Source organism: Acartia tonsa, chromosome 7 (assembly GCF_053477335.1).
Source record: "Acartia tonsa isolate MP-2025a chromosome 7, ASM5347733v1, whole genome shotgun sequence".
Taxonomy (NCBI): domain Eukaryota; kingdom Metazoa; phylum Arthropoda; class Copepoda; order Calanoida; family Acartiidae; genus Acartia; species Acartia tonsa.
In genome coordinates this window covers 25,282,003-25,297,827 of record NC_137266.1, presented here as the reverse complement: position 1 = coordinate 25,297,827, position 15,825 = coordinate 25,282,003, and the positions used below count along the sequence as shown (strand labels likewise).

Here is a 15,825-nt window from a genome sequence, read left to right as displayed (position 1 = left end):
GCTTAATTTTAAAGTTATAATATGACGATTTCACTGAGGCTTACCCGCAGCTTCTGAACCCTTTTAATTTCAATTAAAAACTATATTTATATTGATAAGATTAAGTTTGAAAATTGCAGTACCATACTAGGATCATAAATTTAGATCGCACTCTCATTTTAATTGTGTGATAGATTGAGTTATGTCCCCTGTTCCCTCCAAAGAGTAATTATTTGGACGCCTCAAAAATAGACATTAAAAAACAAGAATGACAACATCCATGAAATTGTACTTTGTTGTCCTAGGAATCAGTGTTCCAAAAATCAGATAAATCGGATAATAACATCACATACAAATTTGTTGTTAAAAAAGTAAAAAAACAACATGTTTAAAATGGACATACGGAAATTCTGGTATTGAATATAGTGTTGCTACGCTTTAAAAATTGTACCTTACTACGAAAGGAATCACCATATGAAGTTTCAAATTGATAGGACAACTCTAACATGCCATAATTAACGAAATGAGCTATCCATTCCGGACGAACAGACTGACCAACCCTAATTATAGAAAAACTGGCTTTAATAATGATAAAAAAGCTTCGCTCTTTGATATATACAAGCGGCTGCGCCCTTAGCATCTAGAGGCTCTATTCTAAAGGATAAATAAAGGCAGAAAAATAGCCTAACACCATACCCAGACTTTATCTATCAAATAGAATAGCCTAAAACCACCTTAGGACCTATAGGAAGCTTCAGTGTAAAGGAGAACCATATCGGGTCAGCGATTAGCAAGATCCTTCGCTACAGACAAAAAAGCTTACTACTTTATATAATAAGATAATCACATTTTAATTCAATAAATTATGGCCTTTCAATTAGTGTTAAGAGGGGGGAAGGGTGAGTTCTGACACTTTTGCGTAAACAGTGACTATAGGCTTTGTCTTTAGAGGGAGAGGATAGATTATTTTACAAAAAAGTTTCCTTTTGGGATGTAGCTTTCCTATTTTAAAAAAATAATTTATTTGGCCTCCAGGTTTAGATACTGCTAGACAGGTAAAAAAATTCAAGTTAGAAAAAAACTTATTTAACTTACTTTATGGATAGTATGAACTGATTTAAAAAAAAAATTAAAACAGGCTCCAGTTTCAAGTACTGCAGGGCTCCAGGTGGATCCTGGACAGTTAAAAACTGAAAAGTTTTACTTTTGAAGTGAGAACAAAACTTATTTAACAAAAGTTGCTACTTTATGGAAGGTAGAACTAATTTTAAGAAAATTTTGAAATCAGGCTCAATTTTCAGGTACTGCAGGCCTCCAGGTGGATCCTGGACAGTTAAAAACTAAAATTTCTGCTATTTAAGTTACTAGCGGCTTTGCCCCTAGCCTCTAGGGGCTTTGCCCCAAGATGTAATTTGAATAAATGTAGTATATGGGGTGGATCTTCATCATCATTAGCATCATCAAAAAAAAATTGAGGCCCTGGCTCTGCATCTTCAAAATCTGGAACTGCAAAAAAAAAAAAAATAGGGGGTATTTATTTTTTTTTTTTTTGGGGGGGGGGTTGGGGGTGTCCCATGCCCCAAGAAAATAGCCTAAAACCACAACATAAGTAATAGGTTTATACCCTGAAGAGAAGAATCCGACCGGTTCAGTGGTTACCGAGATCTTAAGCTTATCAGGTAATACTAGCTAAAAAGTAGCAAATTTTAAAATAAGGTTTGTTCTAACGTAAATAGAAAAATTTTCAGTTTTTTACTGTCCAGGATCCACCTGGAGGCCTGCATTAACTGAACATGGAGCCTGATTTCAAGATTTTCTTCAAGTTAGTTCATACCATCCATAAAGTAGCAACTTTTGTTAAAAAATATTTTTTCTAACTTAAATAGTGGAATGTAACTGTCCAGGGTCAACCCCGAGGCCTGCAGTACCTGAACCTGGAGCCTGATTTCAAAATTTTCTGCAAATTAGTTCATACTGCCCATAAAGTAGCAACTTTTGTTAAATAAGTTGTGTTCTGACTTTAATTTTTTTTACCTGTCCAGAATTCACCTGGAGGCCTGCAGTACCTGGACCTGGAGGCAAATCCTAATTTTTTTAAATAGGAAAACTACATCCCAAAAGGAAACTTTTTTGTGAAATAATTTATCCTCTCACTCCAAAGACAAAGCCTATAATCACTATTTACGTAGAAGTGTTAGAACTCCCCCCCCCCCCCATTTATAAAAATTTTAACATTCACCCTAGGTAATTCAAACTATCCTTTCTGCAACTACTGCATCTGGGCCCTATTTTTAAAAGCAAAGATTTTCTATAATTAGGGTCGGTCCGTCCGTCCGTAACGGATAGCTTTTTTCGTTAATTTAGGCATGTTAAAATTGTCCTATCGATTTCAAACTTTGCATGGTGATTCCTTTAGTAGTTAGGTACGATTTAGAAAGCGTAGCAATTCTATAATCATTACCAGAATGTCCGTACGTCCATTTTAAACATGTTGATTTTTTTACTTTTTTAACAACAAATTTTAATGTGATTTAATCATCCGATTGATCTGATTTTTGGTATATTAATTTCTGGGACAACAAAGTATAATGTTATAAGCGAAGCAATTCTATAATCAAGTCCTAAAAATGTAAGTATGTCCATAAACATTATCCTGTATCTAGCAGTTTTTCAACAAATTTACTTTCAATTTTGGTTTGACTCTTATACATTTATATTCTGATCATTCAGTTCTGACACTATACAAATGTTAATATCCGTTTGTCCTATTATTTCAATGCTTCGCTTTTATGGATGTTGTCATCCTTGTTTCATTTGCAGATTGAATACATGTTTGCGGGAGATAGTTTAAATTTCGTCTTGGTTACCGCAAAAAAATGCGGCACTGCTATGGCTGTAATAAAAAAATCCAATGCTTACATATGATTATATCGTATGAAATCAAATACGTACGCTATTACATTAAAAATCTGTTATAAATTACAACAAATTAATATTATTACTTTTTTACCACTGGGAGTTATTCATGTAAATGTTATGGACATTTTAGCAGACAGATATAAATTTCAAATTCAGTAAGGTAAAATTTTCAGGGATATTAAAAATAAGTGTATAATTTATTTCATTTCAAAAGTTCATCTTATTAATTGTCAATAATCGTATTTCAATATAAAATATTTTTGATAGGCAATATATTAACCCTGAAAATTAAAAGTCGTTGTTGTTATTTTAATGATAAGGATTTTAATTTTTTTTAAAACTTAAATATCTCTGAAGAAGGGGAAAGAAGGATTTAACTGTAAATGAAAACATGAAATATAGGCCTTAATTTTATCGCCACACTCTGCGGATTCTTGCGGAGAGGTGTGGATAGTATAATTCGCCTCTGCATTTGGGTGATTAATAATCAAAACGAATATGCATTTACTAAACACAGAGTGACAGAAAAAATGTAAATATTGTGTAAAGATCGTTTTTTTTACATTAATTTTGTTGCCCTTTTATTTTCAACATCAAACTATTAACAACCTTCGTATTTCATCCTCTAAAGTCCGCATTTTTATTCTGAAAAAAGTCTACCTACGGAAGTAACTCTTTATTATTTTTGCATGAATTTTTAAATGCTTGTTTTTATTTCCAGTTTTTTTCAAGCACTACGAGTATTATATCAAATATTTTCTTAATCCATCAAGAAAAAAATTAAAGTCATCTTTAATTAAAGAGTAAACCACGGAAATTTGACATAATCTAGTTATAAAATAGCTTTGCTACAAAAAAAAACATACAATATCTAAGAAAAATACTTTATTACTTAATGTATGTGTTTAATATAATCATATATGTATAATATTTATAAATGTATTTACAAAACACCAGAAAAATAAAACTACAACAGTTTGTACATTGAAATTTGTTGCATTTTTTTTACACGTTATTTTCATAGGTACATCATAGTTTTTTGAGAAAGGTAGTGGGACTTTTTCATATCTTTATTACAGTTAGATCCATCAATAGATAATTGTGTATTGTGAGAGCAAATGTACATAGTAATCACGGGCTTGTTATTCAGCCAATTAATTCAGCCTTGTGATTCAGCCAATTAATTCCATTTGAAATTGCTGAAAATTAATTATTTGTTGGCGTAAAACTTTTTTATGTAGCTGAAGGGAAGTGGGCAAGAATGGGGAGAAATAAGGGAAGAGGGATGTGGGGAAAATTTCCACGTAGAATTGTTTGTCTGTATTACATTCTCTAGTCCCTGGTTCTAATAATATGATTTAATTTCTGGCAAATATATTTAGAAGTAACTTTAATTATTCTAGCTCTATCAATAAACAGCCAACTATTTATGTTCCTAGCTGTAAATTATGAGAAAAAATGGTATCAAAAATAATACATGAAAAAGAATAGGTATGAAGTAATGGTTTGCTTTTTTATAATGAAAATGTGCAAAATGAAGATTAAATGATAATGCCTTCAGTGCAGTCATAACGTTCCAAAGGAATGCAAAAAAATACATTTTTACTAGGTACCTAGTAAAATATATTTTAAAAGTACTGAAATACAGTAAGTACAATATTAATATCAGAAATGTTTAAGAAATATACAGTAAGGTAATAGGTATAACAGTATTTTTTACATCATTGAAAAAAAATCGATGTACATTTAACAAATTTTTCAGTTCAAACAAAGTTAATGCCCTAGGGTAGCTGAATTTATCAGGGGTAAATAAAATACGGTCAAAGTTAAATGCCTTAAAATAAAAGGACGCAAATAGAATAAAACTTTCAAAGATATAAAAATAAAAGTCTTAAAATTCTAATACTAAGACATTTAAAAATGAAAAATATAACAAATGAAATATCTTTGATACAGAAAGTACGTTATAACAGTTGGGTACAGGTTTATTTTACAAATATTAAAACAATAAAACACCTCATGTACAATGTAGTCATTTATAATGCGATATTATTATGTATGATAAAAGTTTTAAAAATATGAAAAGGCAGTTTTTATTGAATATTGGATTTTCAGAGACGGTTTCATTTATTTTATGTGCGATTTGAATTCAATAAAAATAAAATTTAGGTTTTTTTGTCAAGAACAAATAACAATTACACATCTACAAGATAAAATATTTTAACGTCTGTTAATAGTTAAACTTTAAAATTTTTTCGGTTGTTAGGCCATTTTACAAAGAAAATATATGACCATGTCAAATTAAAGCCATAAGTGGCTTTTAACAATAAGTAAAATTGGATGATTAAAATCTCCCGGATCACTGGTTTGATTTTCAGATTATTCTTCTTTACAAATCAAACTGAATAACATATAAATAAAATTATTGTATTTAGTATAAAGTTAAGCTGCTAAATAATATATCTAAAAGATATTAAGAAGAGTTATTTCATTATCGCATCATATTATTGACAGCTTTCCTTGGATACTTAACATGATTTATCAGTATGGTTAAGACCGGTTCAAATCCAGTGGATATTAATCGGTTTCGAAGCCATACAGCACTGGACGACAGATACTTATTGCAATAAATCCGACAGAAAAAAGATAATATATTTTTTTGCTTAATGCATATTATTGACACGATATCCAATAGACATAAGGACAAACTCTAATCATAGAGCAATCTCACTACTACTAAAAATATAATTCAAACCTGTGGCACCCAACCCCAAGCGATGATAGAAATTCTTCCTTGTTGGGTTTGTTTCTCAGGGGGCATCTAAAGAGAAATATTTGAATAAGTTTTAGAAGCGAAGCTTTTAAACATTTAAGTGTGTACTGTGTACGTTAGCACACCATACTATTCTATACGGATGAGGAAAGATTCGTAGTGTTATGCCTCTAAATCTATTATACCTAATGGGTGTAGAATATACGTTAATTTTTTTGACAGTGTAAAAATTGTCGTCAATTTAGGTTGCTATTTCCCACCATTTTTTGGTCAGTTTGCTTCTATGTCTTTTTAAAGCAAAATTAATGTGATTTACTATAAAAGAAAGCAGAGAATGAATACCTGCAAAATTCCATGTCTCCAAATGATATTAACATCCTTAGCAAACGTGTAAATGGTACCATTAGGCTGAGGCATAGAAATAACATTCTTGGAGTCCGCGTGCTCAAACGCGGCATCTCGCTCCACCCCAAATGAGACGGCGACCGTGAAATTTTGGGTTCTGGCCTGTTCGTTCGTACAAGGATTAAATAGTTGTAAAATATTGGGATAGGATGTTTTAGTTTTACGTCATATGTTAAATATCAGAATTAGATATAATAAAATCCAAGGACTTTTAATAGATTTTAGGTAGAATATCTGTTCTTTTTCAACTGGTACTACTACACATAAGCACAAATATACATTAAGGGTACAACAAACCGGTAACTATTCCTACAAAACAGCTTAAACCGGTTATTGGCGATTTCTAAAAAATGTAAGGACAAATAAATAAAATACAGTGTTCAATCCTTTCCTTGTCTGGTTTCATGGCGGCAGCGTCGTGATGGAAAGGTTTCCACTCAGAGGTATCTCTGTACCAGTTCAATCTGGTTGCCTGCATAAAAAAATAAGCATTGTTTTTTGAGGAAAAGACAGTTCATAAGCATAAAAATGGTTAATAGATTTGAGAAAGTTACGGTATCCCTCATTTCGCCCTGAAACCTAATGAGTTTCTCTATGAAACTTATATTTTTTATACTTTTTGTATAAGAAAAGACAAAGAAAAGGTTAGAATAGTCCTGCAGGGTTAGTATTCCCGAGTAGAGATAGGGCCTGTAGGCGGTTATATGTTAATAATTTGGGAGGGGGAAGGTTCCACCAGTGATCAAAAAATATGTTTGAGTGAAATCACAAAAAAATATCAAAAAAACCGTAATTCTCAGGAAGCGTAAATATTTTTTTCTAATGATTTGAAATAAATGTTAGGTAATAGTACAAACATGCCATAAGAATAGCAGCTGTGCAATAAAAAAAAGCAATTTACCTTTATATCCATGTCAAAATAGAACGCAATTTTGTCAATAATCATGTTGAAAGTGGGACAGGCTTCTCTCCATCTAAAAAAAGAAAGGGGTATTGTTATCCTAGCCAGCTGCGAGTATCACTTTATTAGAGTACATGAAAATCTTGTGCAAAATCTAAGTAATAATATCGAATGTAAATAGAGTTGGGTAAGTATTCAAATGTGTTTTTATAAATTAGAATTTAAGGTGTACGTAAGCAAAGCCGATTTAATCCTTGCAATTTGTGTTTTTACACCTAAGATATTACTTGCTTTCTTATTGATTTAGCCAATACCTTTACAACTTACTTTGTTCTTTTATCATCTGCAATGACATGGCTGTCACCATGCCATAGCTGCCACAACTTCTGGTCAGGTACTCCACAGTTTTCCAACTCCTTTATCAGAGTGTCGTAGATCCTAAAAGTAATACAAATTAGATGTACCATTTGCATAAGTATAAAAGGTAACTATAGATGCTCTCAATCCCTAAATTGGACCAATTTAACCACAGTTTAGGAACAATCTGGCCACATTGTTGCTTAGAAAGTGTACACACTGAAAGCTTAATTTCTATTTAACCTATTATTTTGTCTGATTGAACATCAAGGCTCGTGATATCTACATAGAGAAAATAATAAAAGAGAGGAATCAATTTACGTTTTATATCCTAAACGTATGAGGTATGATTTATTAGTGTTGCACATCTAAACCTATTACCTACTAACTATTAATATGGATATTCTGAATGGAAAAAATTTTGTCGTCAATTTAAATTGCTAACTTGGATGGACATCACTCCTTGGTAAATTCTTTATCCAGTAGGATTGATTAAAGGGAGTGGATCGTTATTTTTGCCAGCTACAATTCTCACATTATTTGAGTATATGATAATTTGGTGTAAGATCCATGTAATAATAAATCCATTATTCTACCTGAAATCAGTTTCATCACAGAAAAGATCAGAAACAATGATCACATCTCTTGAACTCATCTCTCTGAAATAAGAAAATAATTAGAAATTCTTCGGGGATAAGCCAATGGACGATAAATACTTGATTTACATTCCCAATGATGATAGACAAAATAAACTCTTTTTGGTTAATAGTGAAGGGTTAAGATTAACCAACCAATCATGATATATGTATTAAAAAATATCAAGTTTTTTAGCCAAAGAATGAGATAATGTGTTTATAGACCATTGGATACTAATAAAGTTTACATTTAAATGACCTCTTCCTCTCAGTAAAAATCTGAGAAACCTAAACCTCAAAGCCTTTAGGTACTAAATTAAAATAAACTTAAGACATGATATTCTGTCAGATGAACAGAATATCAGAATTACTGAAAATAATTACACATATAACGCCGAATTTAAAGTTATATTTGCTTTGTATCGGTAATAGATGCATCGCCCCAAGTCTCTAAGGGAAAATAGCCAAAAAAACACCCAAAGACATAACCACTGAAAAGTACAAATCATTAGGCTCAGCAGTTTTCAAGATCTTTGGCTTCAGAAAAAAATTCTTATTACTTTATATGAAAGGATAAACGATGTAAACTAACATTGCAATTTGTACCTTGTGTATTTATCTCTTCCAGGCGGGGCATACAAAATTCTCATTTCTGGTGGATCATAGCTGGGGTTGAAATTTTCTGTGTTTTTCTTTGGTCTGGCCAGCTGCTGGCGGCTATTATTCTGATGCTTGTTGCCGCCAGCTCCTCGTGGATCATAAAATCTGTCTCTTTCTTCGAATTTCCCGTTTCTGTCTCCGTGTCCATTTCTATATAAAAACAAGGATGACAACATCCATAAAAGCGAAGCACTGAAACGGTAGGACAAACGGACATTAATACTTATATAGTGTCAGAACTGAATAATCAAAGAATAAATGTATAAGAGTCGAAGCAAAATTGTAAGTAAATTTGTTAAAAAAACTGCTTGATACAGGATGATGTATTTGGACATACTTAGATTTTTAGGACTTGATTATAGAGTTGCTACGCTTTCTAAATCGTACCTAACTACTAAAGGAATCACCATGCAAAGTTTGAAATCGATAGGACAATTTCAACATGCCTAAATTAACGGAAAAAAGCTATCCGTGTGTGACGGACGCATGGACCGACCCTAATTGTAGAAAAGCTTAGATTTTAATAAAAAAAAAATTCAGTCACATAAAAATGTTAAGTAAACCTATCTCTGCAAAGGTCTAACTAACTCTTCTAAAATTGTGTTCTTACTATCATATAAGTTACGATATCTAAGGTAGATAGATAATACTTTTTTATTAGTAGGTATACCTTTTCATAATATCAAATAAATAGGATAATTATATCAGTCAAATCATCATGAACATTAAAGTTACTAAGCTTTCTAAATCGTACTTTAATGTTACTTGATTCAAGTACAGGGGTGTATATTCTGCATGGGATCCCCGGCTCAGGAGGGGGAAAAAAATAAAAAATAAGTGGTTGGAGGGAAAAAAAATGTAAAAATTAAGAAAACTGAAAACATTTTTTCCATTTCGCCCCCCTCCTTGGTTAAAAAAAACTAAAAAAATGTGTGGTAGGAGGGATAAAATAAATCAAATATAGAGTTCTTTAAATATTTTTCTATTTCCCCCCCTACTTTTTAAGAAAAATCTAGGAGGGGAAAAAAATAAAAAATTTTGTTGCAGGGGAAAAAAAATAAATCTTGTGCAGAATATACACCCCTGTTCAAGTATTAGAGTAAAACAAAAACACTAGAGGGAGAAAGGATTAAATAACTGTATCTCCAGTCCCCATCGCATCAACCTTTTGCAACCTTTCTATTGGGTCATTGAAAATCAACCAATGGCGTCGCTTATATTAAACCAGCCTAGTAGTAGAAAATAATTTAGAAGCAGACGAAAGAGGCCCTTATAAAAGAAAGGGAGGTAGTTGTCTGTATATGCATATATACTATAGATCTGTCCATCAAGTAAACTTTGAAATCATTAGGTCAATTCTTACATGCCTAAATAAAACAAAAATTTAAAAGAACAAAAACAGCGTAGGTGCGTTACCTAGAACGATTGTTAATACCTGCTATGACCATTCTCAAATCTTCGGTCCTCCGATTGTCTGTTGCTCCTTTCTTCTGACTGGCGGATGCCACGGACAAAATCCTCCACCCTATCATCATGTCCATTATTTACAGCATGGTAGTTGTTGTGTTGGACATTGTTCTGATGATTGTTCATCCCTCTCTCCATGCTTGGGCCCTGACTAGACCTGATAAAATATATTGATAATTGAATGCCTTCCCATAAAGTGTCTGTCGATCAAAATAAAGGAGGATATTTTCCCACCCATCATTAACCCTTGCGGGAGGCCCTGGCCCAAGGAGGAATTCATATATAACTAACATAACCTAGCCTGAATTAATAAACCAAAAAAAGGAAAAACCATCCCACCACTTAATTTCAATATTGCTTCTTTAAAAATATTGGAGGGAGGGGGGGGGGGGATTCGGTGCTCTGCAAGGCATTTTGAGGAATACGCTGATGATTGTAGATAAATTGGTAGTTACCTAACATATATTCAAAATGAGTAGATCCATTAAAACGATTCTATTAAAATAGAAAAGAACTACTACTTTAATAAATATGCACGTGGAAAAGACTTTTTTTCTTTGGATCAATAACCTCATTATTTTTTTAGACTGAACTTTATATAAGCTAATAGGTAGGTATTTTTTGAATCAGATAAACTCGACGACATTCTTCCTGGTACTAGTATAGTCCATTTTAACAAAATTGATCAAACTCAACTCTAGTATTTAAAAGCTACAACCAAAAAAAAATATATTATTTTGGTTAGGTACCTGTCAAATTTTTGTCCATAGTTATGAGACCTGTCCACCTCTTTCATCTTTTTATTAAGTCTGTTTCTCAGATCACTCCCCCCTCCAGATTTCCTGTCAGAAAAGGAGGCCTGATTTCACAAAAAATGTTTTATTCCTCAAATTACGAATGCTAAAAATTCAGTGACGTACGGAAGGGGGTAAAAACACCTACGAAAGACAATAAATTGGAAAGAAATGCCTTCTATTTTATTTAATCCACCCCCCCCCCCTTATCACTCACCTACCATCAAGGTTTAACGTCCTAGAAAAATACTGTGCAAGCCACTGCACTGGCCAAAATTATCTCTTTTTAAGTTTTTATTCTACAAACCTTCAGGTGAAACCTTTTATATGCATTTATGACAAATTAATACCTTTCATCATCATGTCAATTTATACCTATTGTGATATTCAGTGTGGCCACAACCAAAAAAATACTGATACTGAAGAAAAAAAAGGAAATACTGAAAATACTGAATCCTAAAATAAGAAAAAATACTGAAAATAATGAAGAAAAAAAAGAAAATACTGAAAATAATGAATCCTAAAATAAGAAAAAATACTGAAATACTGAATAAAAAAATACCAATACTGAATAAGTATTTTTTTTATATGATTCCTCATTTTAAAATTTCATATATCATACCTTTATAATTTGGGGGATATTTTAAAGACCTTTTAATTTTGCCTCTTAGATTTTCTTGCACCAATTAAGCAGAAAATGACTGATAAATATTTTAAATGATTACAAAACTTAAATACTTTTTAGTTAATTTAAGAGCATGCTAAAAAACTTTACCTTTAATAATCATGCAAAGTACTCACCTTAGATTATTCATTCTATTAATAGACAAAAAAAATATCTGAAAAAAATACTGTATAAAAGCATCTCAAATATCTAAAAAATTTATATTTGAGATGAAATTGAGAAAAATGTATATTACCATCATAGACGTCCAAACTTTTTAGTTTTTTTTGAGGGGGGGGTAATTCGCTTTTGGGGGGGGTTAAAATTCGCGCGTCGCAATTTTTTTTACCCCACCCAAAATTTTTACCCCGGGGGTAAAATTTGCTTGGGGGGGGGGGGTTAATTACCCCACCTGAAATCTGTTGGCAGGGGTAAATTTTTTTACTCCCCCCCAAATTTCCCCCCTGGGGTAAAATTTTTTTTGGGGGGGGGGTAATTTAAATTTTATTAAATATTTAGTATTAAAAATGCGCGCGAAGCGCGCAAAAATTTTTTTGTTAGAGATTTTCATTTTGGGGGGGGTAAATACCCCCTCCTTAATGGTTGGGGGTAAATTTTAAACGGGGGGGGGGGGGGTAAAATGAAAAAAAATTTGGGGGGGTAATCGCCCCTTTACCCCCCCCCCCCTTGGACGTCTATGATTACCATAAAAAAACCCAAATTAATGTACAAAGTTATAGGGTAATTTAAAGGAAAGTAAAGTGAGGCGCGAAGCGCCGAAAAAAATCTGACATCAACTACTTGAAAAAACATCTTATTTATGCAAAATTTTTTGGAATTTAAGAAATAATGAAAATACTGAATCATGAAAATTTCAAAAAACTGAAAAATACTGAATAAAATTTTCAAATACTGAATATTCAGTATTTACTGAAAATACTGAAGCCCCAATTTCCAAATACTGAAGATTTTCAGTATACTGAAGAATATGGCCACGCTGGATATTTTTTGAATTTGCATGGTGGGGCAAGATTAATTGTGTGGACGCCTTAACCCGCGTATATTATATGAAATGGTGGCTCTTGAATTAGTCAAACAAAGGAAACTAGTGAAACAATACAAAGCTGTGATACAAAATATTTGTCATAAAGTTGAAATGAAACATTCCTCAGAAAGTCTATCATCCTCGTGTATACTTCTAGTAGTTGTGCTTCTATACCCATCAGTCTCAGAGTCATCGTGATTATTATGTCTGCTATTTAGTCGTCCAGCCAGTCTGGAGCCAGCATACCCGTTGTTCTCCCTTTTTATCAATATTGAATTAAAGTTAAAATTAGAGAATATCGTAATATAAAAAGTTAAAAACCTTTCCGTGGATGTAATATGTAATTGTACAATTATAAGCTTAAAACCAGCTTTTTCTGCCCCAAGATGCCGAAGGAACGGGCTAAAGAACTGGTGTAAATCTTAAGATTGTACATTTTTATATTTGTAGAAATCTGGATATAATACGATGCTAGACACAATTTTTTCGTATGGCTGAGAACCGGTTATAATCCACCGGATATTAATCGGTTTCGAGAGAATTCTAGAAAAAACCTATTTCTTGTCTCTTTAGTTAGACTTTGAAAAGCTTTAAGATTGTTTAGTATTGGACATTTATAATATATGTGAAGTTGATTGTTTTTGTTAGAAACAAAAGCTCTCACATATAACTCTTGGTTGCTTATTGTGCCTAAACATTTTGACTTTAATTTAATTTCAGTTGTACAGAAATTCTCAAACATTTAGAATCGAGAAGGCTTGAATAAAGCGAAGTATATTTTCTACTGAAGTTTGTTCTTGTTTGTGTAGTATAGCTTTATGCAACCGCGTTTTATGAAACTTAATTTAATATTGCCTTGTTGTCGAGGTAGATCCATTGCTGCTGGCATAGCCATTAGCTTCTCCACCATCTTCATGTCTGGTCTGATGTCTAGCTGACAACAATCTCTGTGCAATTGTTTGATTTCCTAAAATTTATCAATTTGAATTGTTCACTTTTTCCTTTTTAAGATCAGCTTAAACAATAGGTAAGTGTTTGCCTAGTAAAATATTTAATTAGCTTTGTATTCAACATTTATTTTCTGATGGGTTTAACTTCAAAGTCAATTCCCATAAAGAGCTAAAAATATAAATATCATCTTTTATTGGATATGCGACTAAATAACGAAAAAAATTGTTTTCTCCTTTGGACAGATACTTTTGTCCAGGCCATATAGGATAATAAATCTATTATACCTCCGTTGGGTCTTGTTTGTCCAGTTGGGGGTCTAAGGGGAGCTCCCCTACCCCTCCCTCTGCCCAACTTCTGGTACCAGTCCTGATCTCTCGTATTATTTTCTCTGGAGCTATCCCTGCTGTTGTAAAATTGTTGGCTTTGATATGAATTGTTACCGCCGTTGTTCTCTAAAATAAAAACATAATCAATAAATTAATATACAATCAAATAATAAAGTAATTCTACTCCAATTTAATTTTAACAAACTACATTTTTGTACCTATATTTTACTTAAAATACGCACATTTATCAAATGATTTAGATAAAACTTTAGAAGAATCAATCGAAGTAAAATCAAGTTTTTATTCAAATTGTGATTTACAAACAAATTAAAGTCTGTTTACTATGTCAAATAATCCCAAATATTATTCTAATACCTTTATTCATGTTTTGAAATCTTGGAGGAAGATTGTTGACTCGCTTCTGTTGTTGTTGATTGTAATTCTGGTTGTTCTGGTAGCTTTTCTGGACTGGTTGTTGGTTGTTGGAGGGAGGAGGTTCTGAGTAGTTGTTGTAACGAGGTGCTTGTTTCTCTTCCTTTGGAGACATGGCGTCAACCTAAATTGTACAAAGCGTTGTCTCAAAGTTTGATAAATACTAGCTTGGCAATCCGCCCAATTTTTGGGACGGATAGGATTTTTACAAACATCCGCCCAAAATAGCGTATTAATTCGTGGATTGCGGATTCTTGTTATTTGGCGGATTTTCGGATTGTGGATTGCGGATTCTAGCAATATTTTAAAGGTCTTTTTATAAATAAATAAATTCTAGTCCCAACAGCAACCATTTTTTAACCCTTATATAACCTAACCTAACCTAACCTAAAATAAGCATGAAAAGCTACTGTGAAAAGTGCAACAAGTCATAAAAATTAACAATCCGATTCCGTAATTGAAATTGCTGATTGAATGAAGTCCAAAAATTGATTTTGCAGATTTAGATTGCCAACTTTACTAAATACATACAACTTTAACTCAGTTAATTTGAATACTTTAGGCTGCAACTCATTACCCATTACTAACCTGATCTGCCCAGCTTGAAAGTTCATGATCACTCCAATATTTGTCCTTGTCACCTTGATCAGTTTCGCCATTGCCATCTCCTAATTCAAAAACAAATAGATCCATTTTCATTCTTTTAGAGTTCATTATAATTTTATAAGGTTACTAAAAGGCTTTTTTTGATCTATGTTATAGAAACATGACGAAATAAAATAACGAGAACAATCAAGTCCATATATAGCAAAGCAGTTATGAGCTAACAATATTCATGTTAAAAACAGGCATCCCTTGTATATTTTTACTTATTAGTGAGATATCATTCACCTTTCATTAGTTTTAAAATTACCCAGTTCAGTAACATACATAGACAGACTTACAGACAGATATACCTACCCTAGTTGTATAATAATTTCGCTAATGAAAATAAATCACAAAATAGCTTAAAATGAAGACAAAATGTTTATGAGTCTTATCTCTAATGAAGCAAACAGTAGATAAATTAAGTAAGAGTACTAATCCTTATGGTATAAATAATAAAGTTTACAAGATAAAATTTAAAACTCCTTTAAATCAAATACATACTTTTTTCTTAATTTTGTCAACTAATAGGCAAACTTACTTAGTTGTAGAATAGCACGCAACGAATAAATTCTAAATGAGTACATACCTATGTGAAGAGTATCTAATTCATCTTCTAGGTCCAGGGCCGCACTCCAGTCTGTGATTCCAGCGCCGTATTCGCCACCCCCCTGCGAGGATTTTGTAGGGGAGTCCTGATCTGTTCCACTCCCCCCTCCGCTTCGTCTGGGAGGCATGTAGCGCTCCAGGGAGCCACGACGACCCGATGGCATTTTTAAATTTCTATAAAAATATAAAAATAACACAGTTTTAGTCATATTATGATTGAATTAAGTTAATTATCAAGCCTTTTAATGAGAATTTTCAAGCTT

The 15,825-nt window shown here is 32.4% G+C and overlaps 1 protein-coding gene across 1 annotated transcript; it reads right to left on the bottom strand.

The window, feature by feature from the left end:
* Window positions 1–3,768: 3,768 nt before the first annotated feature.
* On the bottom strand, window positions 3,769–15,741 carry LOC145325138 (uncharacterized). The gene is made up of 16 exons (XM_080167994.1): window positions 15,543–15,741; window positions 14,897–14,976; window positions 14,252–14,432; window positions 13,835–14,002; window positions 13,461–13,566; window positions 12,724–12,860; window positions 10,846–10,957; window positions 10,065–10,253; window positions 8,576–8,779; window positions 7,931–7,993; window positions 7,305–7,415; window positions 6,978–7,050; window positions 6,470–6,548; window positions 6,014–6,180; window positions 5,654–5,719; window positions 3,769–5,299 (listed from the first exon to the last, which is right to left on the bottom strand). Exons 1-16 carry the CDS (start codon window positions 15,724–15,726, stop codon window positions 5,288–5,290), a joined length of 1,932 nt encoding a protein of 643 aa, XP_080024120.1. The 5' UTR covers window positions 15,727–15,741; the 3' UTR covers window positions 3,769–5,287.
* Between the last annotated feature and the right edge of the window lie 84 nt (window positions 15,742–15,825).

Bases quoted from the DNA above. Each gene is read 5' to 3' on its own strand.
- LOC145325138 (XM_080167994.1), bottom strand. From the start codon at position 15,726: ATGCCATCGGGTCGTCGTGGCTCCCTGGAGCGCTACATGCCTCCCAGA. The intron at 14,433-14,896 runs GTTAGTAATGGG...TGTACAATTTAG, and splicing joins TTTCAAGCTGGGCAGATCAG to GTTGACGCCATGTCTCCAAA. The intron at 5,720-6,013 runs GTATTCATTCTC...ATTTCTCTTTAG, and splicing joins GGAGACATGGAATTTTGCAG to ATGCCCCCTGAGAAACAAAC.